Source organism: Antechinus flavipes, chromosome 2 (assembly GCF_016432865.1).
Source record: "Antechinus flavipes isolate AdamAnt ecotype Samford, QLD, Australia chromosome 2, AdamAnt_v2, whole genome shotgun sequence".
Classification (NCBI taxonomy): domain Eukaryota; kingdom Metazoa; phylum Chordata; class Mammalia; order Dasyuromorphia; family Dasyuridae; genus Antechinus; species Antechinus flavipes.
The window spans coordinates 50,104,086-50,130,999 of record NC_067399.1 but is presented as its reverse complement, the minus strand read 5'-3'; the positions used below and the strand labels follow the sequence as shown (position 1 = coordinate 50,130,999).

At 37.4% G+C, this 26,914-nt stretch overlaps 1 protein-coding gene and 1 long non-coding RNA gene across 6 annotated transcripts in view; one reads left to right on the top strand and one right to left on the bottom strand.

Moving 5' to 3' along the window:
• The window catches only part of LOC127547780 (uncharacterized), a 66,496-nt gene extending 53,927 nt beyond the window's left edge, over nucleotides 1-12,569 (top strand). For both annotated transcript variants that reach the window (XR_007950265.1, XR_007950264.1), the window contains one exon: nucleotides 12,387-12,569. This is a non-coding gene — a long non-coding RNA (uncharacterized LOC127547780). The remainder of the gene's footprint in view (nucleotides 1-12,386) is intronic.
• ANKRD11 (ankyrin repeat domain containing 11) overlaps nucleotides 1-26,914 on the bottom strand; it is a 324,097-nt gene that overhangs the window by 21,625 nt on the left and 275,558 nt on the right. For 3 of the 4 annotated variants that reach the window (XM_051974765.1, XM_051974767.1, XM_051974766.1), the window contains 5 exons: nucleotides 11,595-11,765; nucleotides 10,926-11,129; nucleotides 9,408-9,550; nucleotides 8,939-9,086; nucleotides 1,748-8,433 (listed from right to left, as the gene is read on the bottom strand). In XM_051974765.1, the coding sequence (XP_051830725.1) occupies nucleotides 1,748-8,433; nucleotides 8,939-9,086; nucleotides 9,408-9,550; nucleotides 10,926-11,129; nucleotides 11,595-11,765 (7,352 nt within the window). Of the gene's footprint in view, nucleotides 1-1,747; nucleotides 8,434-8,938; nucleotides 9,087-9,407; nucleotides 9,551-10,925; nucleotides 11,130-11,594; nucleotides 11,766-12,368; nucleotides 12,466-26,914 lie in introns of all 4 variants that reach the window. The other variant, XM_051974768.1, reaches the window with a different exon arrangement.

The window sequence follows — 26,914 nt, the reverse complement described above, 5'->3', positions numbered from 1 at the left end:
TAGCTCCCTTCAAGTCCCAACTAAAATTATACCTTCTACAAGAAGCCTCCTCCAACCCTTCTTAATTCTCTTATTTAGCTTGTTGATATGTTAAACTATAAGCTCCTCAAGGGGAGGGACAGTCTTTTCTGCTTTTCTTTTTATCTTTAGTGCTTAGGTACTAAATAAAAGCTTATTGACTGATTGATAGAAGTAGTTAATTATGGCAACCCAGAACTTTTCCTTAAAGATTAATACACCTGAGGAAGAATATTGACAATCAAGTCAAAAAAGGTGGGTATGCATTCAGATTGTTAATGACTTAACAAATAAACAAGTTGCTTTAAACTAACAAAAGTTTGGGAATAGGTCAGGCTTCAAATTCCCTGAGCAACACTAGAAGCAGATAAATATATAATTAGGAATGCTAAACAAAAATAAATAAATAAATAAATGTATGATGTTAATATATAATATAATATAATAAATATAATATATAATAAAAAATTCAATATAGATATAGGTAATGTTAATGTGTGGTTTTCTGAGTCAGTATGCAACCCGAAAGAAACCTGTTTTTATTAAGGTCTGATGCACTTAACTCTGGTCCCTTGGAGTTTTGAAATCCCATGACAGCAAGCAGAAGGGTGTAAAGGAAGAAAGGGAGAAAATAGGTTATGATGATGCTTATAGTGTGATTTTTCTGGGATATGTAGATTACAACCCTACTTCCAAGGTAACTTAGAAATATTTATTGCTAGGGAGACAAAAACCCAGGAAATCTTTGCTGATTAGGGAGAAAGTCCCAAGTCAAGTGATCTTAAAACTAACAGACATAAGTTAACTCTTCTCAAAAACAAAACAAAACCTGTTACCTTTAATGTAAACTATAAATGCAACTAACTAGTGTTTGCTTAGAATGGGCAGGGAAGACTTTTCAGGTTTCCTGGTTTACTCAAAATTGTCACCATGGTGAATTACAAGACTAAAAATTATTTATCAAATACATACACACTCACCATACCAAATATAATGTAATCTTTCTTTGATGATCCAAAACCCCTTACAATCTGAGTATATTATAGGATCATCAATGTAAATATTAAGTCGTTATACAAGCAGTAAAATAAGAGCCTTGACTAAATCTGGACTGATTTTCTGGCTTGGAAAAATTCCCTATCCCAATCATCTTCTCTCATAAGCATAATACATCAAAAAGAGAAAAGGGGAATTCTAGGAGATCCATCCAAACAAAATAGATTTAGAAGGACTCCCCTTGATTTTAATCTCCAAATATGCAGAAGAGGAAGGAGCAGAGAAGCAGACTTAAAACAATGAGGGAACATCTGCATCTTTTAGAAGTACATTCAGGAAGCAAATATCACCTCACTCTAGAAGGATCACCATGTGACTATCCACCCCAGGACAAAGAGGTCAACTTTTACTTCTTACAGGTCAAGCAACTCTAGTGCCTGGATGGCTCTCCTACCTTCTAATTCTCAAGAGAGTCAACAGACCCAGTGTACTGACTATAGTTAGAGGATGTTAGTTAGGACTTGTATGTCAGAAGACTAAATGTGGGATCTCAGGCCAGTCATTCATCCTTTTTTTCTCAGCTGTAATTTCTTACTAGTAAAATGGGGATAACAACAGCACCTTCCCCACAGGGTTGTTAAGATCAAATGAGATAACACATCTTAAAGTGCTAAAGAAAAAAAAAAGTCAAATTATTGTTATTAATACCTCTCCTCCAGAGTGTGCAACTTACCACTGGAATGTGAAGCTTGCTGAGAGGCTTGCCATCCAACAGGTAAGAACCCGTGTAAGTGACATATTCAGCATAACACTGGGGAGCCTGAGGAGTGATATAGCAGAGAATTTTCCGCTTTTCCTCAATCTTTTTCCTGATCTGAAGATATTCAAAATATGGATTTGACCTATCACTATGATAAGGTTCAATGTCATCCAGTTTTATAGCGTCTACGATGGCTGCTAATGTCTGCTGTATCATCTCCCTCGTTTGCTGGGTGGATGTATTAATTTGCTGCTGCAGCTGTTGGTTGGAGCGTTGGAAACGACGTTTGCGGGGGTGTTGGGCTTGAGAATCTTCTTCTTCTGTGACTCGCCCCTTTGCTCTTGTAGAAGGAGTCGAAACTGGTGGAAATTCTTTTTCCGAGGGGGAGGTGTTTTGTTTATTTTGATTAGCTAGCATTTGAGCACGGTTCCTGGTGATTCGTTGAGGAATTTCTTCAACTTTGGGAGGTTTTGGAACTTCAGGTACTGGTTTAGGTACAGACTCAGCAGCTTCTGACTGTGTGTTGCCTTGGGGCAGTTCTACCAGAGAAGAACCTGTCTGACTGACGGTGCTTCCTATGACTTCCTCTTGAGTGCCCGCACCATCGACACCGGCTTGGGCCAAGTTCTTCTCAGCACAGCTCTCCAGACCACAGTTTGTTACAAAGGAGTCTTCAAGATTTGTTTCTCTTTCCTGGTCACCTGTCTGAGGAGGAAGTTCAGCCGAGGCCGCTGGTGGAAAAGAGTGGGTTTCTAACTGTTCAGACTTCTCCTCAGGCACGCTCCCTGCTTCCGCAGCAGCCTCCACACAAAGAGCTTCTGGCTTCGGTTCCTCTGGTTCTGGCCCTGGCACCCCAGGCAGGAGGGCAGCTGCCTGGCTAGTGGGTAGCTCCTCTTGCTCTTCTGCAGCCAATAAAGAAAGATTCCCACTGAAGACTCCCGGATCTCCAGGATTTGTACTTTCTGAGGCAACAACAGTACTGTCTCCCATAGGTTCTGCTTCAGTCATTTCAGCATCTGGGACATCTTTATTTTGCAGTGGAAGTTCTGGTAAAGAGAAGGGACCCAGATCTAAGTCATCTTCTGTGTTGGTAAAAGGATCAGGCCACGCCACTGGTTCTTCTTGATTTATGACAGAAATGTTATTTTCCAAAAAGTTGTTTTCCAGGGAGCCCAGAGCTTCAACCTGAGTTACGGCTGGTATGCATGTGGATTCTTGAACGATTTCAGGAGTTTCTTCTGGAAGAGGCTTACAGTTAGTAAAGAACGAGTCTAATCTAGAAGGAGGCATGTAAGAAGTCTGTTCCTCTGATGTTGTTATTTCTCCTGGAATTGCTTCTTCAGCAACTTCCTTTACATCATTAAGGCCTGATTCAGACACAGACAAGGGGTATGAAATAGGAGAAACTGGGTAAGGAGAATCAGAAGGTATAAAGGGTACAGGAGCTGGATGTATGGGATCTGTAGAACAGAAAGGTTTGGGAGACTCTGGAAATCTCTGTGGGGACTTAATCAGAAGTTCAGATCCAACAGTCCAATTAACAGGGGTTTCAGAGGAAGTTCCAATTAAACTCTGAGTAATAGGTTGCTCTGAGTTTCTGGGAGGGTTTGCCCAATCTGCATTATCCTCTTCTGATATAACAGCATTAAAGGGGCCCTCTTCAATTGGCTGCAGATAGCTAGGCTCTGGTGGAATAATAGCAGCAGTTGCTTGTTGGTCTTCTGTGGCATCCAATGGGATGCCCAAATCAGGGGGAAGAGCACTTTCTATAGATGGGGCTAAAAGCTCATCTCTATGAGAAGGAGAGGATTTTGCTTGCAAACCAGAGAAAACACTTTCAGGAGATGGGGCAACATTTCCAATAGCCCCTGGAGTACAATGTAATGTTTCAACTTTGGGTGAAGGAATCCCATAATCTGGAGAATAGTATCCAGGAGACAAACATGGAAACTTTTCTGCAGGAACAGATGGTAAAGGAACCTTTTCTTCCATTAAATGCTGCACAGGTGAATCATAATTTGATGTAGCAGGTACACTTTGCTGTCTGAAAAACTTATCCCCAACAGTGAATTCCTCTTCAGGGGTTCTCCTGATATCAACAGAGATTGAACGATAAAGGTTTGTAGGGAGAGTCCTTGTGGGAGTTTGATTTGGGTTTTCTGGAAGCCCACCAGAAGTATTCGTGTATCTGTCAAAAAAGGATGGTGAGCATGCATTCATGGACATGGTGGAGACAGGAATAGAATGCTGGGAATCAGCGCAGTCAAACATTAAATCAGTGTAATCTTCATTACTGCACGAAGGTGTTCTAGGAGTCTGCATCACTTCCTCATAACTAGGACAAGAAACCACTGAGGCCGGAGCAGGAACCCCAGTGGGGCGGCTCTGGTCTGGTCGGGGAGAAGCAGGCAGGATTTCTTTCATGTGGGGACCAGCCAGCCAGTCTTTAGAGTCAGTGCCCACTGCGGGGTGGGGTTTGCTTTCTGTTGATGGCCCAGGAGTCAGCGGCCCAAGCTCCTTCATCTTTTTCTCTTTAAGCTGAGAGTCCTGTCCAGGTGGTTTTTTAGAAGGCAGATCGAGGCTCCTCTTCCTCACCTCTTCAGAGGACTTCACTTTATCCTTCAGTTTAGGGTCCCCAGACCTGTGTCTCATCTTCTCCATCTGCTTCATTCGTTCCTTGTGCCTCTTGTGACGCTCTTCTATCTCCAGGTCCTTTTGGCACAGCATTCTCTCAAAACTTGTCATCATCAGGTCACCATCTCCTAGAAGTTTTTCTCTGGGCCTGGTGTCCTTCTTTGCTGTGTCTTTGGATGGTGGAATTTTGTCATTTCCATTACTGATCTTCAATGAGTCAGATTTTTCCTTCTCTTTTAATCTGCTTTCACTGAGCTTGATACTTTCATCCTTTGATTTATCTTTGAAAGCATTCACTTGAGAACTGTCTTTCTCTTTATTCACAGACTTCTGTTCATCCTTGTGATGCTTAAAAAATCCATCTGTGTGTTTTTCTCTGTGTTTCTCTTTTTCATCTTTCCATTTTTCTCGATGCTTATCTCTTTTCTTCTTGTCTTTAGTTGTACTGATGGAATTTGAAGTGTAAACTTTTTCCTTTTCTGACTTCTTGGAAAGTTCCCTCTCAGAATCATTTTTGTCTTTCTTTTCAGTTGAGAAAAATTCAATAGTTTTGTCTAATTCATCTTCTACATCAGCTTTCATGTTATATGACATGCCAAAAGCATCACCATCCAAGGAGAAGTCTTTTTCATACTGTGCTGATTCTTTTCTACTATCCTTAAAATCATCACCTTTTTCTTTTTTCTCAGATTTCTCTTTCTTGGCTTTTTCCCTTTCATGACTTTTCTTTGATGAAGATGAGGAATGCCTATGTCGCTCTTTTTCTTTCAATTTGTCTTGTAGGGAAGGAAAGGATATAGCATCCTTGAACTTCTCCTCAGCAGGTTCTGTGAATGATGATTCAAGAAGACTGTTCATGCCTGGATCCTGCCCTCGGTCTGTAAAGCTATCAGATGAGAGTTCACTTATCTTATCATTGGAGTCATCTCTATATTCATTGAGAGCTTCTTCCTCCAACTTCTCTAACAAGCTTTTTTCCATATCACCCCCCTTTGAAGATTTTCTCTCTTTGGAATGTTCTTTATCTGACTTTTCTTTATGTTTGTTTTTAACCTTGTCATCAGTGGAGTGTTTCCTTTCCACCTTTTCAGGAATTTTTTGTTTACTTTTCTTTTCTTGAATAGAGTCAATAGAAGTTCTATCTTTCCTATCCTTATATTTTTCAATAGAATCTTTGTCTTTCTTCTCTTTGTGTTTTTCAAAGTTTTTTTCTTTTTTATCTTTTCCTCCTTCTATTAATCCCTTTTCCTTTTTCTTCTCCTTGGATTCTTTATCTTTCTGCTTATCTCCAGAGTGCTGCTTATCAGAAGAATATTTCCGATGTTTCTCTGAGGTATAAGGTTCTTTATCCTCATCTTTTTCTTGTACATTCTCCACTCTTGGCACTTCACTGCCAATAGTATCCCCAATTTTGAATCCACTGGTATTATACTCCTCTTTTTCGTCTTCACTTTCATCTGTGAAAATATCTGCAATGTACCAGCTTTTGTCTTTAGTCTTTTTTTCATCTCTTTTTTCAGCAAAATCCTCTGAGATGGATCCTGAGAAATTTTTGTCTTTCTTTTCTTTAATTTGATCAAGGGAAGACTTCCTTTCTTTGTCTTTGTTGTGCAAATCCTTATATTTTTCCTTTGTCTCTTTTTTCTCTTTAAAACATTTATCCAATTCTTTGTCTTTCTGATTTTTTTCCAGGATGGATTTTTCATTTTTTTCTTTGTCTATTTCTTTAGATTTTTCTTTATATTTCTCTGATTTCAGCTTCTCTTTTTTGTCCTTGTCACCAGTATCTTTTTTATCCTTTTCTTTCCCTGAATGATGTCTTTCCCAAGTTTCTAAATTTTTTCCAAATTCTGAATCTAATTTGTCCTTAAAAAAATTCTCACACCCATATTCTTTAAGGTCATCTCTATACGTTTCCTCTTGTTTAACCTTGGCATCTTTCCTGTCTTTAGAACTATCAAATGAATCTTTTCTCTCTTTGCAGCTATCACCCATATCTTTTTCTTTCCGATCTTTAATGCCATCTGCGGAATCTTTCCTCCTTTTCTCCTTTTCTGACAAGTAACTGGGAATACTTTTGTGTTTCTCAGTTGGGTCTTTCTTTTTTTCAGAGGTTTTGTCCAAATAGTCTCTATCTTTCTTTTTAAAGAAAGAGTCTTTTTCATTACGTTTTTCATTATATTCTCTCTTTTCTTTATTTTTGTTATCCCTCTTCTTTTCCTTTGTTTCCTCCTTCACTGTCTCCAAGATTAGCTTTGCTACTGAGTCATTTTTTATCTCCCTATAGTCTGTCACTGGAGAATCCCAACTATCTTCCCCTTTGAAATCAAATGATGAGTCAGATAAATCAGAAAACCACCTCTCTTGTTGATCATCAGAAAGGCTGAATTTGCTATCTTCATTCTCTAAAAACTGACTTTTATTACAAAATTCATCAAAACCAGATTCTTCCCTATAAACTTTTTCTTTTTTAAATTTTTCTTTATCTTCTTTAAAAGTCTTTTCTTTCTCAGATTTGGACATTTTCTCCTCCTTTAAGTCATTCTTCTTCTCTGACTTTGATTGTTTGTCTTTTGATTTTTTCTTTCGTTCTTCCTTGTGAATTCTAAGTTTTTCCTCTTTTGGAGACTTTTCCTTTAATGATTTTTCCTTTTCAGTTTTACTCGATCGGTCTTTCTCCTCTCTGAAAGCTTTACTGAGTTCTTTGTTCCCCTCTTTGACTCTTTTTAGTGACTTTTCTTCTTTGGAAACTTTTATGATCTCATCTTTAAACAACCATTCCTTTTCCTCAGATTTAGTTTTGATTATTTTCTCTTCTTTCTTGAAATGTTCTCTATCATGCTTTAATACTTTTAATTTGTTTTCAATTGGATTTTCACTATCAACAATTAAGGTCTTATCTGACTTCTGCTTAGAGTCCTCATAATCATAAGGAAAGCTTTTCATTTTAATATCTTGATTGTTTGAACACTGTCCTTTATCTTTGTTTTTGTGTTTATGTTTTGTTTTATGCTTTTTAACAACTTTGCCCTCTTTATCTAGTTTTGGAATTGCTCCATCCACATTGGAATGGAATGAATTCTTCTTTTCAGATACGGTATTATGAGGAGTATTTTTCTTTTTGTGTTCCTGTTTCTTTCTAACTGGTTTTAATGATGCCAAGCTGGAGTCTTCAGATGTATAATCAGACTCACTTGTCAGTCTTGTCCTTGTAGAGTCTGATAAGGAACTGACATCTGACCAAGCTGGAGAAGAAATGGTTTTCCAATTATCCGTTCTCCAGTGCTTGGAGTGCTGTTCGGCAAGATTCGAGTTATGTTTCTGTGATGCTAAACTTCCATGAGAAGAAGTAGATGAGGCAGAAAGTGAGCTGAAAAGTGAGGGCTCCTTTAGCACGATAGTGGAGTCCTTGATACAATTAGAGCTTTCAACAGAGTCTCTATCATCCTCATCACTCTCCAAATTCTCACTCTCTGACTCTGAAGAGCAAAACTTGTCATTTTTTTTGCCAAATCGAACCTCCTTGCCTTTTGTCTCTTTCTTTCGTTTCTTTTTAACTTTACTTTTCTCTTTCTGTTGTTTGATGTTAGATGACTCTCGTGTCTTGTTACTGGGCAATACAGAATGAGCTGAAAGTCTTAGCTTCTCTCCAGTGCCCACAGTGACACTTGCATCCTCTTCATCTGAGGTGTCTGAAAGGATGCGATGGGCAGCTTTCTTTGGTGCAATTGTGTTATTTTTAGTATATGTTTTAACTTCCATTTTGGGAATTGATATAAAACTATTTGATTTAGTTTCTTTTCTGTAATCCTTTTTCAATAAATGCTTATCATCAACTGGAGGAACTCTGTCTTGTTCATCATCCTCATCAAATTCATATTCATCCTTCACAGGAGTAACTGTTTTTGGTGGCTCTTGATTCTTGGCCTTATGCTTCAGGCCTTTTTCAAATTCAGAGTCCGTGTTATTGCCATCAACTGAACTAGAAGGTGCAAAGGATGGGGCATCTTCTTCTTCTGAACTCTCTGTTAGAAATAAAGGAGAGAAAAGAAAAGCATTGGAATGGAGGGGTCAGAAAGAGAAACTTTCATTCCCTTAACAAAAAGAAGGGAAAATGCACCTTTTTGAAACAAGTCTATTAATGTAACAAATAAAGAAAAACAAGAAGTCTCCTTCCTCTTTTCCCTCCTTCCAGGTAACCTATACACATTCCAGGAGAGGTAATGATCCTGATTCAGTAGAGCACACAACTATTGCCACCAACTTTTAAAATTTAACAGTGCTAAACAGGAAAATGAGAAACAAATAACTATTGAAGACAGTTACAGTCCACTGTAGGTCTGAAGATACAGTAGGAATGAGTTCCCAAGATATGACAGCCCAAAAGTTTTATAAACTCCAGTTCTTAAGATTACTTTAGAAGTCCTAACAGTTTTCTAATCATGACAGTAAGTAGCTATAATCTCTGTGTTAATATGTATCATACACTTTATACCTACACTGATAAATACAAAAAAGCTATATTCTTACCTGTTGAGCTCTCTTCACTGGAGGTATAGGTACCCTTCCCCAGAAGGAGATTCACCATTGTTGGAGAATTGGCTACTTTCAAAGGCGTCTCTCCCTTCCTGTTACTCTGATGAGGATTCCCTCCATATCGCAATAGTAACTTCACCACCTAATAAAACAAACAATAATCTCATTAGAAAATCTTTTCTGCAAGTGTAATTCATTTTGTCATATTGATATAGAGCAGTAAGTAGAGGATATGCTGGAGATCTGACAAATTTTTCTCATTAAGAAAGCTTTTAAGAAACAGAAGAGTGAGGAAACACCAATGTGAGGATGGTAATAAAAATACAAGAAAGTATTTATGTTTAGAAGACCAAGAAAAAAAAGGGGGAGAGGGGGGTCACCTATAGAAGCAATTTGAAAGATAGCTGTAAAAAAAGAATCATGGTAGAGCCTGCAGAACAACCCAGGAAATGAAATTACTCACCTTGTAGTGACCATTATTGGCTGCATCGTGCAATGGGGTGTCATCATCCAACCCCTTTGTATTGACTTCAGCACCTGCAGCAAGCAACTGCTTTGCAACATCATAATAACCTCGGTTACATGCCTCGTGCAATGCTGTCCAGCCTGAAAATGGATGTGTGATATTTAATATTGGTGGAATGACAGTTGAAGAACATATTGGTATGGGCTTTTTTAGATTTCTGTGTCTCAAAGACTTCAATTCTTCTTAACTTTAGTGAAAAAATTCTAAAATCCCATCTCAGAGACAGTGTTCTATTTATTATTATTATTGGATAATAATAATAATACTTGGACAATCTCAGAACAATGTGGGAAGAAATCTGAATTGAATGAATCAATTCTCCAAACAACCTGAAAACAGGCTCAATAATCTTCATCAGTGGTGTGGAGGAAATTCTTTTTGATTCCATAGACAAAAGAGCCAGATAATTTAAATTTAGAAGCCCTAAAACACAGACCCACACCTTTAAAAATTATAAACAAATTTGACACTTTAAAAATTCCAATCTCAGATATATTTCAGGAACCACAGAAAAGGGAATACAATTTTATTTAGAAATACATTCACTTCCTTTACATTTTCCATGAAACACTGATTGTAATGATTCTCAGAAAAATGAAATTACATATATGATATATAACACACACACACACACACACACACACACACACACACACACACCTCTTCATATAAGAAAAGATACCATTACATATGAAACACCCTTTTCCAAGCCCTAAAAAGAGAAGTTAGAAGGAACAAAAAGTTTAAACAGAATCTCTTCAATGGTCACAAAATGTCAGCGATGGAAGGGACCTTGGAAGAAAGCATCATTATCCAATGTCCTCATTTTTGGTTACTTTCAATCTTCATCTTCCTCTGCTTTTCCTCTTGCTACATAAAAATATTATTAATACAAATAAAAGATGGATGAAAATGCCTTAATATGTTCTTCCTATTTAAGGGAGTCTTTCTGGCATTCAAATACTGTCATATGATACATTCCAGGTATGTACATGACAATAAGAGAAATATAAAAACCTGAAGAGTCTGAACTCAGGCATTCTGATATACCTTTATCTTTTCTAAGTACATCTGCCTGTTTGTAGAAGGGAACTTGGTTAGATTTAGTAAGACATAATCCACTTTCATGTGTGAAAATAGATTGGAAATTGGAGAGAATATAAGCTCCACGAAGACAGAAGACTCTCTGAGTCTTTGTGTCCCTAATACCGAGCACACTGCCAATACCATGGGTGATATCTGTATTTGCTGAACTGAACTAAATAAAGCAAGAGCCCAAGCCCTGAGAGATTAAATAACTTACCTGATTTCATATAATCAGAATGGGAGGTCAAGTGCCTCAGCACTAAACCTGGGACATGGCTTAGCACACCACTGGCTTCCTCCAGGCTAAGGAATTCCCATTCCTCCTATAGATGGTCCCAGGGAAAAAACAAGGCTACATTGAAGGGTTACCTGCAAAGTCTTTCACGTTGACATCGGCTCCCTCATTGATGAGCTCTTTGATGCGCCGGGCATCTCCTCTGATGGCAGCTCGATGCAGTCGAGTTTCTCCACGCTCATTTCTCTTATTTACTTTATCTTTGGTTTTGGAGGCAGAGTTAGGAGTTCCCTTCTGACAAACTGTAGACTGAGAGGGATGCTTTGGTGTTGTGTCTACTGCTCAACAAGGAGATCACAAGGGAAGAGTTTTACCAGAAAGGAAACCCACAGAGGGAGCTGTTGCAGCATTTCAAACTCACAGGGCCGTCAGCCCCCCCATCCTCTCCCCTAAGTTGCCACAATGCCTGGCATGACTGGGTAGGTAAGCACAACGTGTGCTCTCTGCTGTAGGAGGCTTAAAGCTTTAAGTGTGAGGTAAACTACTTAGCACTTCCATGGAAACAAGGTACATGAAGATCCACGGCCAAACAGGTTTTTCCTTTTTGTTTTTAATTGTACGGGGGAAAGAAAAAATTCCATCAGGAACACCACAGGCAATGTGAGGCCATCTCCTATCTTCAGTGCAGCAGGGCCCTCTGAGGTCCCTTTCTGAATGGAGCCCTGGCTCAGAAAGACTGGGCTCCACCCGGCACTGAGGCCATGGCCTATCCCTGCCCCCCAAACCATCACTTCCACGCTCACCTGGACTGTTTGCAGACTCTTCTGCTGTCATCTGCATGAGAAGGGCGACCTGCTGGCGCTCTGACAGTGGATAACCTGCTCTAATTCCAGATAGCCCCATTCCAAACAGTAAACCAGGTTTCCTGGTGGCGGGCTCCTTTTTAATCCTCTTCCGCTCAGGACCCTGCTTTTCTGTGAGGTATGTGAAAGGAGGGAAAAAAAAAAAAAAAAGGGAGGGGAAGATTTCATCTGGTGGAAACTTTCACAAGTGAAATAGTGACTAATTTTTAAGGGAAGAACTAATAGCAGCACTTTCATTCAATCTGACAGCTTAAAAGAACAAAAAGAAAGGTCATTGAGTATAAAAAACAAAAAAGTCGGAAACACTGATGCTACCCAAGAATGATTCTCCTGGCATTACTTCTGAAATGTAGAGCAATTTAAATGCCCTACAAATCAGCCAACAAATTCAATACTAAGACTTCAACTATCAAACCTTCACCCCACTGTGCCTTGGCAGTAAAACACACAAGGTACAACCTCATTTGCTCTTTTGAACTTCTTGGTAACATTTGGGGCCAGAAAAATAACAACATACATGGGAAGTCTTGTTTAAAAGCACTTTTTTTTTTCTGATAGGGGTCAGCTTGGTTGCACATAAAGCAAGTTTTTAGCCATTAAGTAAAGGTAGCTATTAACAGTTCTCTTTCCCCCCTCCCCCCAAAATAATGCAGAGGTAAAAGGGGAAAAATAGTTAAAAATAAATAAGTCAAGGCCAACTGATCAGTACTGTACCTTTCTTCTTGCTTCTAGGAACCTCCATTTCATGCCATGATGCTTCGAGGAGTGTACCAGCCTTGTAGTACCACAACATGGACTGAACTGGAGGCATCTAAAAGCATCAACACAAAGCACTAACAAGATACAATGTAACAGCTCTGAAATGTTTCCATCTCATTCTCTTCATAATAAAGCAAATCCTCGACTTATTGTCTGAACCGTTACAAAATATCCTGTCAATTGGTAGCAAAAACACATTGTGCTTTTCTTCCTTTTTTTTTTTTTAAAAAAAAAAAAAAAAGGAGTTGGAGGGGGACAGGGGAGGGGGAGAGGGCAGAGGAGAGGGAAGTGGGGGAGGAAGGGGTAATACCTTCAACTTCTTTATGGATGTTTTCTTCCCATGCAGACAATTGGGAAGTCACTAATCTTTGACTTCCTGATCAAGGCCGCAGCAAAGCCAGAATCTAAAGCTCTTCTTGATTAGCTAGAGCCTGGCTGCTGGTACCTGGGATCTTGACAGAAATTTGTGATCTCTAGGTTATTATATACATGGGGATCCTGGGAGTGATGGCTTTTCAAAAAACAAATTGTTGTATGTCTTTTTTAAACTCTTTGTAGGGAAAGTTACCATAAACTGGGAGGTTTCTCCTGAACTATTTCTCTGCCAGAAATCTTTAAATTTTTGCAATATAACTTGAAAGTCAACATGATATAGCATCCATAATTCCTAGTAATATTTGGTTCTTTCTATAAGTTCATTTGAAGTGAACACTAAAGACTAACTCTTAAAGAGTTATTAATAAGTTTCTCAGGAAAAAAAATTTTTTTTTTTAAATTTAAGAGTCTGGAGAAGTGCCTGTTCTGTTTTTAACACTTTGAAAAGAGCCACATTATCGTTTAAGTGTGAGTTACTCATCTAAATCCAAAAAACTCAAACCAATTGTAATGGTTACAACAAAAGTAGGGAGGGGAGAAGGGGAGAATACTTTAAAAAATTCCTATTTATAAAATTTTCCTATATAATGTACATACATACATTCCTCCCCCTCTCTCTCTCTCTCTCTCTCTCTCTCTCTCTCTCTCTCTCTCTCTCTCTATATATATATATATATATATATATATGCCTCTTAATTGACATGGATAAATTTCCATCCCTGGGGATATTTGTTTCTCGTTTATATTGTGACTTCCATTTTAAGACCTTTATAAATAGCCTACACCATAAATTAGATTTGCTCCCTATATGAATTTTACTGTTAGAAAATGGCTAATAACATGGCTCTCAAAGAAGTCATCCCATCAAAAAGGCTGATTTCTTGAAAAGTTTATCGAGATAGTTTTGCTTATTAACACTGAATCTCTTCTTTGCTAGGAATGTGTATAAACAGACTATGTGTTTGTGTTACTTGGACTCCTAAATACATTAAAACTTGCTTTATAAATATCTGGAAAATCTGCCTAAATACACAGACCAAAAGAACCTTGGGAACATGGGGGGTAGAATTTATGCGCAAGAATAGGGGGAGAAGACCTAAAGTTGTTAAAATCAACTACACTAGATTTCATGAGGTTAAAAGAGAAAATAAATTCTAGGAAAGAGACTCACTAGAGAAAACTCATCTAATATTGTGAAATTTAATCTCTTATTCTGGAGACATACAAGCAGACTCAAAATGCCTAGTTAGCAAGGATAGTTATTTACACTTTTTTTTAACTCGAAAACCTAGAAAGGCTATTATTATGCCTAGAGATGGAATTTGTGAACTTTTAGATAAAACAGATTTCTAAAAGTATGTTCCCTATAGTAGATAGTCATAAATATCTTTTTTAGGTTCAAAGGCTAAAGAAGTTCCATGCAAGACTTTCCATCCTTGTTCCTATCTATATTAACTCATCCAGCCATATTTAGAATGTATCAAAGACTTAGAAAAAAGTTGTATGTAAAAAAAACTACTACCATATTTCAGCAAAACTATCTAAGACAGTGGTGTCAAATTCAAGTGGAAATGGATGTCAGAAAACCACACATTAGTGTTATATCTGTGCTTTACTGAATTTTTATTTATTTTGCTAAATATTTCCCAAAGACATTTTTATCTGATTTGCCCCAGCCTGGAATCATAATAAATGACAATACTGCCAGATGTCTTCTTTTCTCTCTCCAAAGGCAATTCAAATATCAGGATGTTTGAGATAATATTAAAGGAGCTCTCATCAAAATTTTTATAAAACATGAATTTATTTCTATGCAGCTATAAAAAAATTTTAAGATGTGTGTCCATCTATTTTAATTCTGGCAATGTGAAGAATATATGTTTCTAACACATGCTTATTATCCTGTCTTCCTGTCTCTCTAATGCCCATTCTGCCAAGCAGTAAGGAAAGATAAGACTGCTGTAGAAATCTGTTGTAGATGTCACTCTACATAAAATAATGTAACTATATCCTGCCATACCTCCATGCTTAGTAACCTAATACTACTAGAACTAATTTTGATTATGAAGAATCTGGCGGAATACTTTCTGATGCCAAATAAAAATTGATCTGAATCATTAAGAATGTAATTAACAATAAGGAGCTGAAACAGGCCATGGTTATAACTACAGAATGGAGCATATTCAGTCTGAGTGATCAAGTCCAAGATGAAACAGGCTAAAATAGGCTGACAATTTTTCAAAGTTCTAGTAATGCGGTGTACATGCAGATCATTGTAAAATAAAGCAATGAATAAATACATGTTGGTAAGAGCCACTGGTTCACATAATCCTAAAAATGGACTTACATATATAGCTGAGATTTGAACCAAAGAATCCCAATACCCACCCCCCATTTAGGGCCTAAAGAAAATGTTGATGCCAGGAACAAAGTCAGTCATTAAGCACTGTTTAAGATGCTGTGCTAAAATGCTTTGGAAACAACAAAGGACAAAAAGATGATGAAACAACAAGCAAACAAACTTGAGATAATAACAGAAGGCTCCAGCATTAACAGGTATCAAGGGAGACTTCCAGAAAAAGATGAGACATAAAATCAGGGAAGACGTGAAGGAAGAAAATGTGAGGCAAGAAAGACAGTCAATGAAGCTGGTGGAGAGTAGAGAGACCCAGAGTCTTGTGAGAGCACAAGCAGACCAGTGATGCTAGGTCACATGGGCCTTAGAGAGCAACAGAAGATTTTTATATTTGATTCTGGAACCATAGAGAACAACTAGAATTGACTAAAGAATGGGAGAAGATGACAATGTGGTTCATTTGACAGATAAGTGAAGAAAGGCCTGAAGGGGAGAGATCTGCGACAGGGAAACCAAGCAGAAAGGTCCAGGGGGAGATATCAAGGGCCTGCATCCAGGGAGGGCATCAAGAAGATGGAAGGATGGGGGAGATCAGTACAAATATATAAAATGATATAATTGATAGACTGGATTTTTTTTTTTTTGGGGGGGGGGGGGAGGAGTAGAGAAAGGTTGAGAGAGATTGAATAACAACTTATTGTGAGCTTAGATGATTTAGGAGGAAGATGATACCCTTCACAGTAATGGTAAGTTGGGGAGATGCCATCAAAGCAGTAACAGATAACTGTTTATTTCCTGAAATAATAATTAACAGGATTTTAAAGAACTTCAAAGTTTGCAAAGCACTCTACAAATTTTATTTCCAAAGTCCTCCATAATCCAGCCCTTTTTCACCTTCTCCCTGGCGCCCCTAAGTATTTCCATTCCAGTAACATTGGTCTTCAGATCCAGAGAGAAAGCCAAAGGGATGGGCCAAGTATAAGCAAGAGTAGCCCCCTTGAAGTCCTGAGGGGAAGTTTTGTTATTCTTTAAAGCTCCAAAGTTGGGCAGAGGACTTTTGTTTCCAGGATGTTTCTATATATTATGAACTATAACAATTACAATCTTTGAATGAAAAGCCACTTTGACCCACTATTGAACAAAACCATCATGACTATGATTCCAGAGTAACTTGGAACTTGAAATGTCTCGCTAAAATCACTAAAAAGTCAATTCTATTTAAATATAATACAACAAAATTATAATGTCATGGAAGGTACACAATGAAAGTACTCAGCTTCTCCCTATATAGTTGGATGGCTCTTCTAAAAGTTTCTCCATTTAAAGTAGTAGTCCAGGCTAACTTGTTCTGAGATCAAATGAGATTTATCAAATGAAATATCTGCAAAGGGATTAGCAGAATGCCAAAAAGTAGGCACTTAAGTGGTTATTCTTCTCTCTCCCCTCCAAGTTAAATTTCTGTAGCTGGGAATCCTCTGTTCTTTTCAATTCTTTTTACATGATGCTTTCTCCCACTAAAATGTAAGCTCCTCGAGGATTGGGATTGTTTTTCTATTGGCACATAGTAAATGCATTAAGAATACTAGTTGACAAGGTGACTATCTCATTTGATCCTCACAAACAGCCTTTGTGAGATAAGTGACAATATCTCTATTGTACAGGACAGGCAGACTTACCCAGGCAAAGTCATTTCTACAAGCAGCTATGTGAGGATGATTCTGAACTCAGGTCATTGTAACAAGTGCTGATCTTCATTGGCAATGGACTCCCCCACCCTTACCCCCACCCCAGTTCCTATTATTGATAAAATCACAAAAATATATTACATGGGAAATATTTAATACCTTTTGAGTGATCACATGATATAGTGCAATGAAATGACAAGAATCAACCCAAGCTCTCCTCCGCAGGGTGGCTTCAAAGAATTCAGCTTCCTATATTCCATGATTCCAATTGCTTGTACTTTATTTATTTGTTTGTTTTTTGGTAGCAAGTCCTTCTGTAGCTTTTTTTTTTTGCTTTTTTTTTTAATTGAAGCTTTTTATTTACCAAACATATGCATGGGTAATTTTTCAACATTGGCCCCTGCAAAACATTGTGCTCCAAATTTTCCTCTCCTTCCCTCCATCTCCTCCCATCGATGGCAGATAATCCAATAAATGTTAAATATGTTAAATCCAATAGATGTATATATATTTATACAATTATCTTGCTGCACAAGAAAAATCAGATCAAGAAGGGGGGAAAAAAAGATAAGAAAACAAAATGCAAATCGCTTGTACTTTTAAGTGTCAACCACTATCACAAAGGGTTATTGTGGGAATCAGAAATGAGAACATGCTAAATTATTCCCAAGCTAATTCTTGGATTTTTTGCAGTTAGATTTTATACGTGTGCTAATTAGCTTCAAAGTGAGAATTATTTTTTTCTCAAAGATTATCTAGTTGTGGAAATCTATACAACTTAAGGGAAGCATCCTTTCCCCCCCCTCCTTGAAGCAATTGGGGTTAACTGACTTTTGCCTGGGGTCCTACAGCTAGGAAGATTTGTCTGAGGCTGGATTTGAACTAAGATCCTCCTGACTTCAGAGCTGATGCACTATCCATGGTGTCATGTAACTGCCTCAAGAAAGTATCTTGAAAACAAAGAAAAAAGAAAAAACACTCCAAATATTCTGGAGGTAGTAAGTCGCTGCATTGTCAGGAGCTAATTTAATCTAATCTCTCACTCTGAGGAAAATGAGATCCAGGAAATTTAATTTGTCTAAGCCAATGAAAGCTGTGAGAGGCAGAGGAGATACAAGTCAAAAGAGTTTCCCCGACTCTAAGGTTTGTGTTCTTTGCATACATGATGCCCCAATAGGACCTATAATTCTTTCAAGGCTCAAACATTTTAAAGTTCAGAATAAGAATAAATTTATTATTACTTGAAGCACAGAACAATGTATTATAGCAAATCATGTTCACCAGAGGTAGCAAAGACTGAAGAATGCAAAGGTAAAGAAAAGGCTGGTCACATGACAACTCATGGCTTTTCTCAGCACTATTCACTGTCATTGCTTTGCCTCCTAGAAGCTCAACCTTTCCTATTCCAGCAATCTCTGCAGCTCCTGGCTTAAGCCCCACCTCTCTCAGAGGTTCACAAGTCACTCGCTCTTCCCCATATTCTGTCTTACAGTCTCATTCTCCTTACTATCTATGTTCCATGAATTGCTAATGGTCTTAACAACAAAAGTTCCAAGTAATGGCATACCAGTAAAAGCACAGAATTTAGAGTCACAGCACTTGGAGACTTTGCCTAAGTTACTTCTCTGTTCTGGGCTTTTATCAATAAATTACTAGAAGAGTCTATACTCACTTAAGAGGGGAATTGAGTTATAATTAGCTCAAGCCACAGAACCAGTCAACTTTCAAGCCCCTTAAAATGATTAAACAAGCTAGGAAAAGGGAAAGGAAAAAGTCAAATTGCCTTGTTCAAAAATAATGGAAATTTTTCAAGTCACCAGTACTAAGTCATTCATGTACTTATGATGAACAGGAAAAATTAGCCTGTCTTGAGCAAAAATTGATGAATTAAGCGGGAAAAATGTTTACTAATTGTTGTGTTATATGATACAATCTAGCTCTTGGTTGGCACCACAAGCTTTTCTAAGAAGAGCAACATGGAAGCTAATTTCCTATGTCTGAAGATAGAAGGGGAATCACTGAAACAATGATATTCATTAAGAAACCTGGAATTGAATCTTATCTCTGTTACTCAAGTTCTTTGACCAAGTTAACTTCACCTGTGAAATGGAGTTGAAAGTAATAGTCTAAAAAAAAATTTTTTTAAAGTTACTGTTAAAAGTCATAGATTTGAACTAGGAATATGAATATCTAATGGATAGAGATCTGTACCTGGAGTTAAAAACAATCCAGGTTCAAATCTTGCCCCTGACCCTGACTGTGGACAAATCACTTAAGAGCTTTTCAACAGAAATTGCTAATCTTTAAAATGAGTATAATAACTAATTAAGTATCTATCCTATGGAACTATTCAATTTTAGTGTATTTTATTATTATTATTATCAAGAAAGGCTCTCCTACAAAAAAAAAAAACCTAGTTAACCTTTAATGTAATTGAACATCATCATTTCCTTTCCTTTTGTTTTACAGACTGTTAATTTTTCTATAAGACATGCTCAAATGTGCAAATTGTTGAAAAAGTGTTTCCTTGACCTAGCTTATAACTTAAGTCACTATTCTTTTCCTTCTACTTGTTGCCAAACTTGTCAAAGTACAGTCTACATTCATAGTCTCACATCCACTCACTCCTTGATAAATAAATTAGAACCTTACCTCTTCCCCTCTCCCCATTCTACTCTTAATTCTTCTAGTTCTTTTCTTCTCTAACTTATCATGACACTGAGCAACAAGGCCTTACTTGAATTCTCCATCTTACTGGCAACTGCAACATTCCTTTCTCCTCATATTTTTTCCTCAACTTGTCTCCTTGATGGCCTCATTCATTCCCATCATAATCAGTTTTATGAGGAAATTCCCCAATCTACATTATTACAGTTTTAACAACTGTCTCCCTGTCTGCCTAGTGAGGGGGAGAGTCCATGATTCAAAAAATTGTTGCTATCTTTTGATTTTTGCAAGTGAAAGGGAAAAAGTCCATCGAAAAATTTACTAAATATTTTGAAATTCCATCTAAGACTGTGCAAAATCTTAAGCTCCATGGTCTCTTCATGAATGTCATACCTCTTCTGTTCTTGCTTGTGATCTGCTAAGACAATTTCTTAAGATGATCAGTCAATGAGCCATTCCTACGTCTCTCATGTGGTTCCAGACACCTTAAGTTGAGTCTTTCTCTCTTTTTCTCTGTTGCCCTTGAACATCCTTGTATAACTTGGGTGCCTAATTAAAAGGCACTGCGTTCCAGGCACTCACTGCCTCAAATCCTAAACCTACTTTAGATATGAAATTAATATTAAGAACCTAAATGTCGGTCACAAAAGAAACAAAGAATTGTTGAAATTAACCGTCTTCATGCACATACACATTTAGTTATATAACTATCAATACTATTGTTTTAGACTTCCTTTAGATAATCATTTTCATACTTTGTCTAGTATCTACCACAGTAATAAGTGCATCAATATACTGCTAAATGCTATTTAATAAGAGATGTGCTGCCACCATAATCGATAAAAGCCTTCTTTACCTTTTAAAATTCTCACTACTTAATGGAAAAATAAAATAAAATCAAGCATTCCCAATGACACAACAATGGAAAAAACCCAAATATAAAATTTATAAGTAAAATTAAGGTTTCTGCTTTAATCTTACTAGAGATGAGAAAACCTAAAATACCAGCAATTCCAAGAAAGATTGTTTCACAGAGATCAGAGAAGTCTGGCTCTCTTTCAGAACTTTTATTGGAGGGAAAACAAACAAATAAAAAAGCTGACTTTTCAACTGGGTGAACTTTGATAAATATATTTAACATGTATAGGACTGCTTGCCATCTGGGGGAGGGGGTGGAGGGAGGGAGGGGAAAAGTGGGAACTTGCACTCACTTCTGTTCAAGGGATAATATCGTAAAAAATTACCCAGGCATGAGCTCTGTCAATAATAATTATGAAAAAAAAAAAAAAAAGAAAGCAAATATAATACTACTTCTTCTGACACTCATTTAAAATTTGAAAAATATTTCCTACTATAAAAAATTTAAAAGGATTTGGGAAAAGCACGTTATGCCTAGAAAAAGCATTTTATTCTGTACTCACTTATTTTCTGAGACAAAGAACTAGACACACACTTCAAAATAGTTTGTTTTCTAATCCCCCAGAATTCTAGTGCCATTAATACTTCAGCTTTATCTCAGAACTCTCTTGTTTCTTTATAAGAGCTAATATCTTCATTCTTTTTTTAATCATACACTATCTTCTCACCTCCTTCTCTCTCAGGGCCATTCTAGAATCTCCACCTGCTCCCAGCAGCAGCTGGCTGCTGAAGCAGCAGCAAAGGCACTGACGGTCCCCAGGGACTCAATGAGGGCATCCTTCCCACTCAGATCCCAGGAGAATACTTTAACATTCACCCTAAACTCATTTCCAAGATGTTGTGGATTAAAATAGCCCAGTTGAATGACATTTGTAAGGCAGGCCTTGTGTGAGAATCTCTGGCCCAAATTGAGTGAAGAGAGAGCCCAACATAGCACACAGCCATTAGGGAGCAGTGCTGAGCTGTTGCTTTAGTTATGCTCAGGGAAAAGTTTTTGCCTCTGCCACAATTTAGGCTTAAGCATTCCAATATAGATTCATTCAAGCTGGCAAAAAAGCATAGCCTGTCTTATATAACCTTAAGTGGAAAAAAGCATTTCTGGGTTTCAGTGGCAAAAAAAAAAAAAAAAAAAAAAAAAAAAGTTTCCTTCTCAAGTGATTTTTGGGCATCACCACCCTACCTGAGTATGTATTCCAACTTTACTTTCCATACCAAAAGGCATGGAAAATCAGTGAAAAGATTTTTTTCCAAGAAATTTTTGCAGAGCTAAAATTGTTCATTCAAAACAACTCTAACTTTAACCGCGAAGGTGCCATAAAGAATACAGGCATTATGATGAAAGTATTCCGTTTAACTGAGTAGATGTTTGAATCTCACAGAATATTAGAGTAAGGATTTGGGGAAAGGGGAAGAGGGGAGAAATGAGAGAGGTCTTCTTTTTATATGTCTCCCTCCTGCCTGCACACAGCCATGCTTCTATTAAAGGGAGGAAAAAAAAGGGGGAGAAGGAGGGAGGAGGAGGGAGAGATTCAAACTGATCTTTGTATTTAGTCAAGTCTGAAAGTATCTAGTGGTACTCTACCCACCACAGTACCCCACTTTCTGAAAAGATGGAATGAAGGTACATTTTTATCTTGATACAATGGAATTATTTCCAACTGGTTAGGATGTTACACTTCAATAGCAAAAACTGCACCCACACATGATTCATTCTATGTAACCCTTTTCCATGTCCTCTGATAAAAACCTCCACTGAGGCATTAGAGATCCAACCCACACAGAAGAGATTTCCCTCAGGTCTTTAAATGTTTCATAAGTAATATTGTGGCTACCCCAGTGTGGTAATCAGGTGATTCATATTTCATCTCATACTTTTGCTACCTGGTTTTGCTGATCATACATTTCCTCAAAGATATATTTTACGTCATTTTTCTTGAATAATTAGAAATAGAATATAGCCTACTAATGCTCACAAGACATTCATACACACATTCCAACACAGAGCTACATGTGGTATATATATATATATATATAAAATGATACACCTCATTGATTATTTTCAATTTATCTTGTCTGCAGCCTTTTTGTACATAGTGGTTTATATATTGTGCCACATTCATTAGACTGTGAGCTCCTTGAGAGAAGGCACTATGTTTTATCCTATTCTCTATCCCCACTGCCTATATCCCCACTGCCTATATCCCCTACAGTGCCTTCTACAGAGTAGTTATTTTAAAATGTTTATTGACTAAGTTAATGGGCATATCATTAAACATTTAAAATGTTAACCTTCTGATTAACTCAGAGGAAGTAGAAGCACAATACTAATGCTTACTTGAGATCAAGCCATTTTTGTACATCTAGACCAGAATCCAAGGAAGTCATTACATTACAACCTCAAAATGGGTTTTTCCAAATGTTTTTCACTTAATGTGTTATACATCAGTTTCAGCTAATGTGATTTTCTCTCAGAGGAATTTCCTGAGTGTGTGTGTGTGTGTGTGTGTGTGTGTGTGTGTGTGTGTGTGCGTATTTAAATGATCTGGATTCTATGGAAAGATATAACATTATATGGAGGTTCTGATGAGATTAAGATGGAAAATAACTTCTCAAAGAAGACTCTCTGCTATATCCTTGGTGTGATGAAGTATTTCCTTCATTCTTTATGCCTATTTTTAGAGAAAGTTGTGGTCAGTCTTATGCTTTTTGTTAGTCTGATATTTCCTGTTTCATAATGAATAAACAACTTTCCCCCCCCTTTCCTGGTTCCATTAATTATATTACAGACAAATTGGACCTGACTGCCACATTTTTAGATTTTTACACAAGTTTCTAGTTTCTTTCCAAATAGGCGCTACTGTAGTCAACTACAGCAGAACAGAACAAAGATCTATCTAATTTTCTTGGACACTGCTGCCATTTGCTTTGTTAACAGCATTTGATTCAATTATCTTACAGTAGGCATTTTGTGTTTCATATGCTAGCTTCAATTCTCATATCAACTTGTAAATAGGTAGAAAAACTTATCAACACACAAAAAAAGGGTTTTGGCAAATTTTTATTTCCATAAATCTGTGCTGATACAAATTAGCATTTCATTATTTCCTACTTGCTAGAGCTGACCCCTCACCATGCCAACTTCTGTTAAAAGAAATGAATATTGGACATCTGATTAGCTTCCTGGATTTTACAGTCCTAATTTCAAATACAGCCTGCAACTTAAACATTTATATTTTCCATACAAGGTTTAGTAAGGACTGAACTACATAACATAAGTATAGCATAGGGTTGTATCAAAATCACTACACAGAAACTTAAAAATCAGAAGGGACCTTAGAAAAGTCATATTATTTGAACAATAATAAATAGAAAACAAGAGAGAAAAGAAAAAGTAGAAAACATGCTGGCCTCTCCCAAATCCCCCTTCCAATAACTTTTAAAATGCCTCAAAACAAATTCTGGAGTGGCAAAACCCATAAAAGTATGGGACGAAACAATTTTGCAGTCAAAAAGACAACTTAGAAGGTCGGCAAGAAAGTTCTGTTGCATCTGAGTAGATTTCAGTCCATCTCAGGCCTGTGCTAATGCAGACTGAAACAACAGCAGCAGCTGTGGCTTCTGGAGAGTTCAGCTGACAGATAGCAAGGGGGTTGAACAACTGGTCAGGAGGAGATTACAGGAGACCCTTTGTTGGCAGTGGTTGGAGGGCTCTGGCCCTAGGCTCATACGCAGATCTCATTTGTAATACTGGATGGGACTCCAGGGCAAGGAGGAACAAAATTTAGAGAAGAAGCAAAATATTTTTGAGGATAGACAGGATGAAAGAAGAGAGTAGTATATAAATAAGCAAAAAAAAAAAAAAAAAAAAAAAGGATAGAGGGAAATGCATAGCTAATAATCATAACTAGGGATGGGATATGGGGAAATAGAGTAAAATTTTCAGATCAAAGTCTCATTTATCAAATATATCAATAGTGTGTATGTATGTGTGTGTATGTACACACACACACACACACACACACACACACACAGCACTAAAACAATTTTGAGGTACCACTTCCAAAACTATCAGTTTAGATAATCTGACACAAAAGGAAAACGACTAATTCTGGAGGATGTGGGAAAATTAAGACACTAAATGGATTGTTTGGTAGAGTTAACTAGGCTTATATCCCAGAGATAAGCCTTACCTATATGTACAAAAAAATAGTTATAGCAACTCTTTTAGTGGTAGGAAAGAAATGACAATTGAGGAGATGCCTATCCAACTTAGCAGAGATGATAAATAAACTAGATTAAAATGTAGACAAGGCAACACAGATGTTGATCTCTGACACGTAGCCCTCAGGGATCTGTCTGAATTACCACAAGGATTTAGATCACCTTTATCTAAACAGAAGTTCCCAGAGGGAGTGCCTTCTATGTTTGGAAAATATTACTAGGAAGTTTTGGAGTACACTGTACCTACAGCTGCCTCTGCAACATGCTTCTCCTGGCTCCTTATGCTGCCCTGGAAGAACAAATCCAGTCCTTGCTTTAGTTGATGGCTCTTCAATATTGGATGACTACTATCATGTTCTCCCCATCTTTTCCCAAGTTTCTCAGTCAATTTTCTTCCCTCAGTTAATTCTCATACAGCATGTCTGCGGCCCTTACACAATCCTGATTCCATCTCATAGACATGCCCCAGATTACCCATGAACTTCCCAAAACCAACAATAATACTCCAGAGATATTTATTCAGGTAGGGGTGTGTGTGTGAGTGTGTGAGTGTGTGTGTGTGTGTGTGTGTGTGTGTGTGTGTGTGTGTGTGCTTTATGTATAAGAGAAGGTGAGACACTACCATCTATCTCTCTAGTTTCAATTCCAATTGCCTTTATAAAGCTTAAGATTCAGGTTTTCTGTGAGCCATATAGACAAGTGGTATGCAGAACAGAAGAATCTCTAGATGTGGCCTGATTAGGTAACATGAAAGTAGATGATTACTACCCCCCCCCCCCATGTTCTGAACATCAAAACTCTTAGAATCAAACCCGTTTAAAAAAAAAAAAAAAAAAACACATCTGAAGCAAGATTTAAACCCATGACTTTTTGCCTCTATTACAAATTCTGGAATCAAAGAATTTCAGAGTTAAAGGGACCTAAACGGCCAAGAATCTAGTCCAATCTATACCTGAAAGACACAACTGACAAGTGATCGTCAGCTTTTTTTTATTGAGGCACTCGGTAAGGCAGAATGTGCCACCTTCCCAGAGGGCTTATTCACTTTCAAATAGCTCTTTGATAGAAGCCTTTTCCTTACAAAGACTCAGTCTGCCCACTGGAATCACCATCCCTGGTTCCTAGTTCTACCTCTTGGAACTAAAGAGAACAATAACAATAACAATCCTTATTCCATGTGAAAGATACATTTGGGGGGGTGGGGGGGTGGAGAAGGAGTATGGTATGGACTTGGAACCTTCACCTTACCCCTTAGAATTGTACTAAGATTTTTGAAATGCTCCATCTGGTGGTTTATATTCCAAAAAGCAATGCAGAATTTCTTTCTTTGCTCATTTTCTAAGTGTCCTCTTAAATCCTGGAGCTATGATCCTTAGACATATGGTTTTGCCTATGTTTATATCTGATACCACTCTTGAAATAAAATTAAAAACATCTCCCTCTCCCCCAACCCTCCTTAAAGAAAGCATCAGTACAGCACAATCAAAATTGTTGGTAGTTTTAAGGTACTGGGTTGACTCCACCTCTGGCAATTGTAACCTGGCTGACCCTGAGAAATTCAACTTCCCTTAAATAAGGTGAAATTTAATAATGTGAAAAATAAAAGCCTTGGATTAGATGGCCTTTAAGTTTCTATCCAGGGCTAACTGTACAGGTAGGTCAAGGAATCCTATGAAGCTGCTCTCCAAGAATCTGGAGGCAACTACATTGAGTAAACCTCTATATGTCTCACATGGAAATATGACAACTTAAAAGAACTCTACAAAGGATTTTCAACCATAAAGAAGCAGCATTTAAAAATACTATATTCCTAGAGAGTAAATAGAAGTGTGTCCTGGATATGAGGGAATACATGCACATAAGCAAGGGAATGTAAAAGGGAGTAACTAAAATGGGAGTGGAGGGGAAAAAGGAAAGAGGGGCAGAAGATTAAGTCAAAGACTAGAAACAAGAGATTCTTTCAGCTCATATCATTCCTAAAGTTAGGATGGATAGCTCTGAAAACTAATTACTGTTCTTCATGAGAACCTATTGGTAATCTACCCCAAAATATCCTAATGATTTTTTTGAAAATTCATATCATGGAAAAAGACTCCCCAGTTATTACCTATCAATAAAGACACTCTTGATTCCTCTCTACTTAAGTCTTTATATGATTCATTCCAACAATCAACTGTATATATAAATGTAAGGCGCTAGTGGATTATAAAAGGCTCTGACATGTAAGACAAAAAGGAAACAATCCTAGCATTCAAAAAACTTGAATTTTGCTGGAGCTC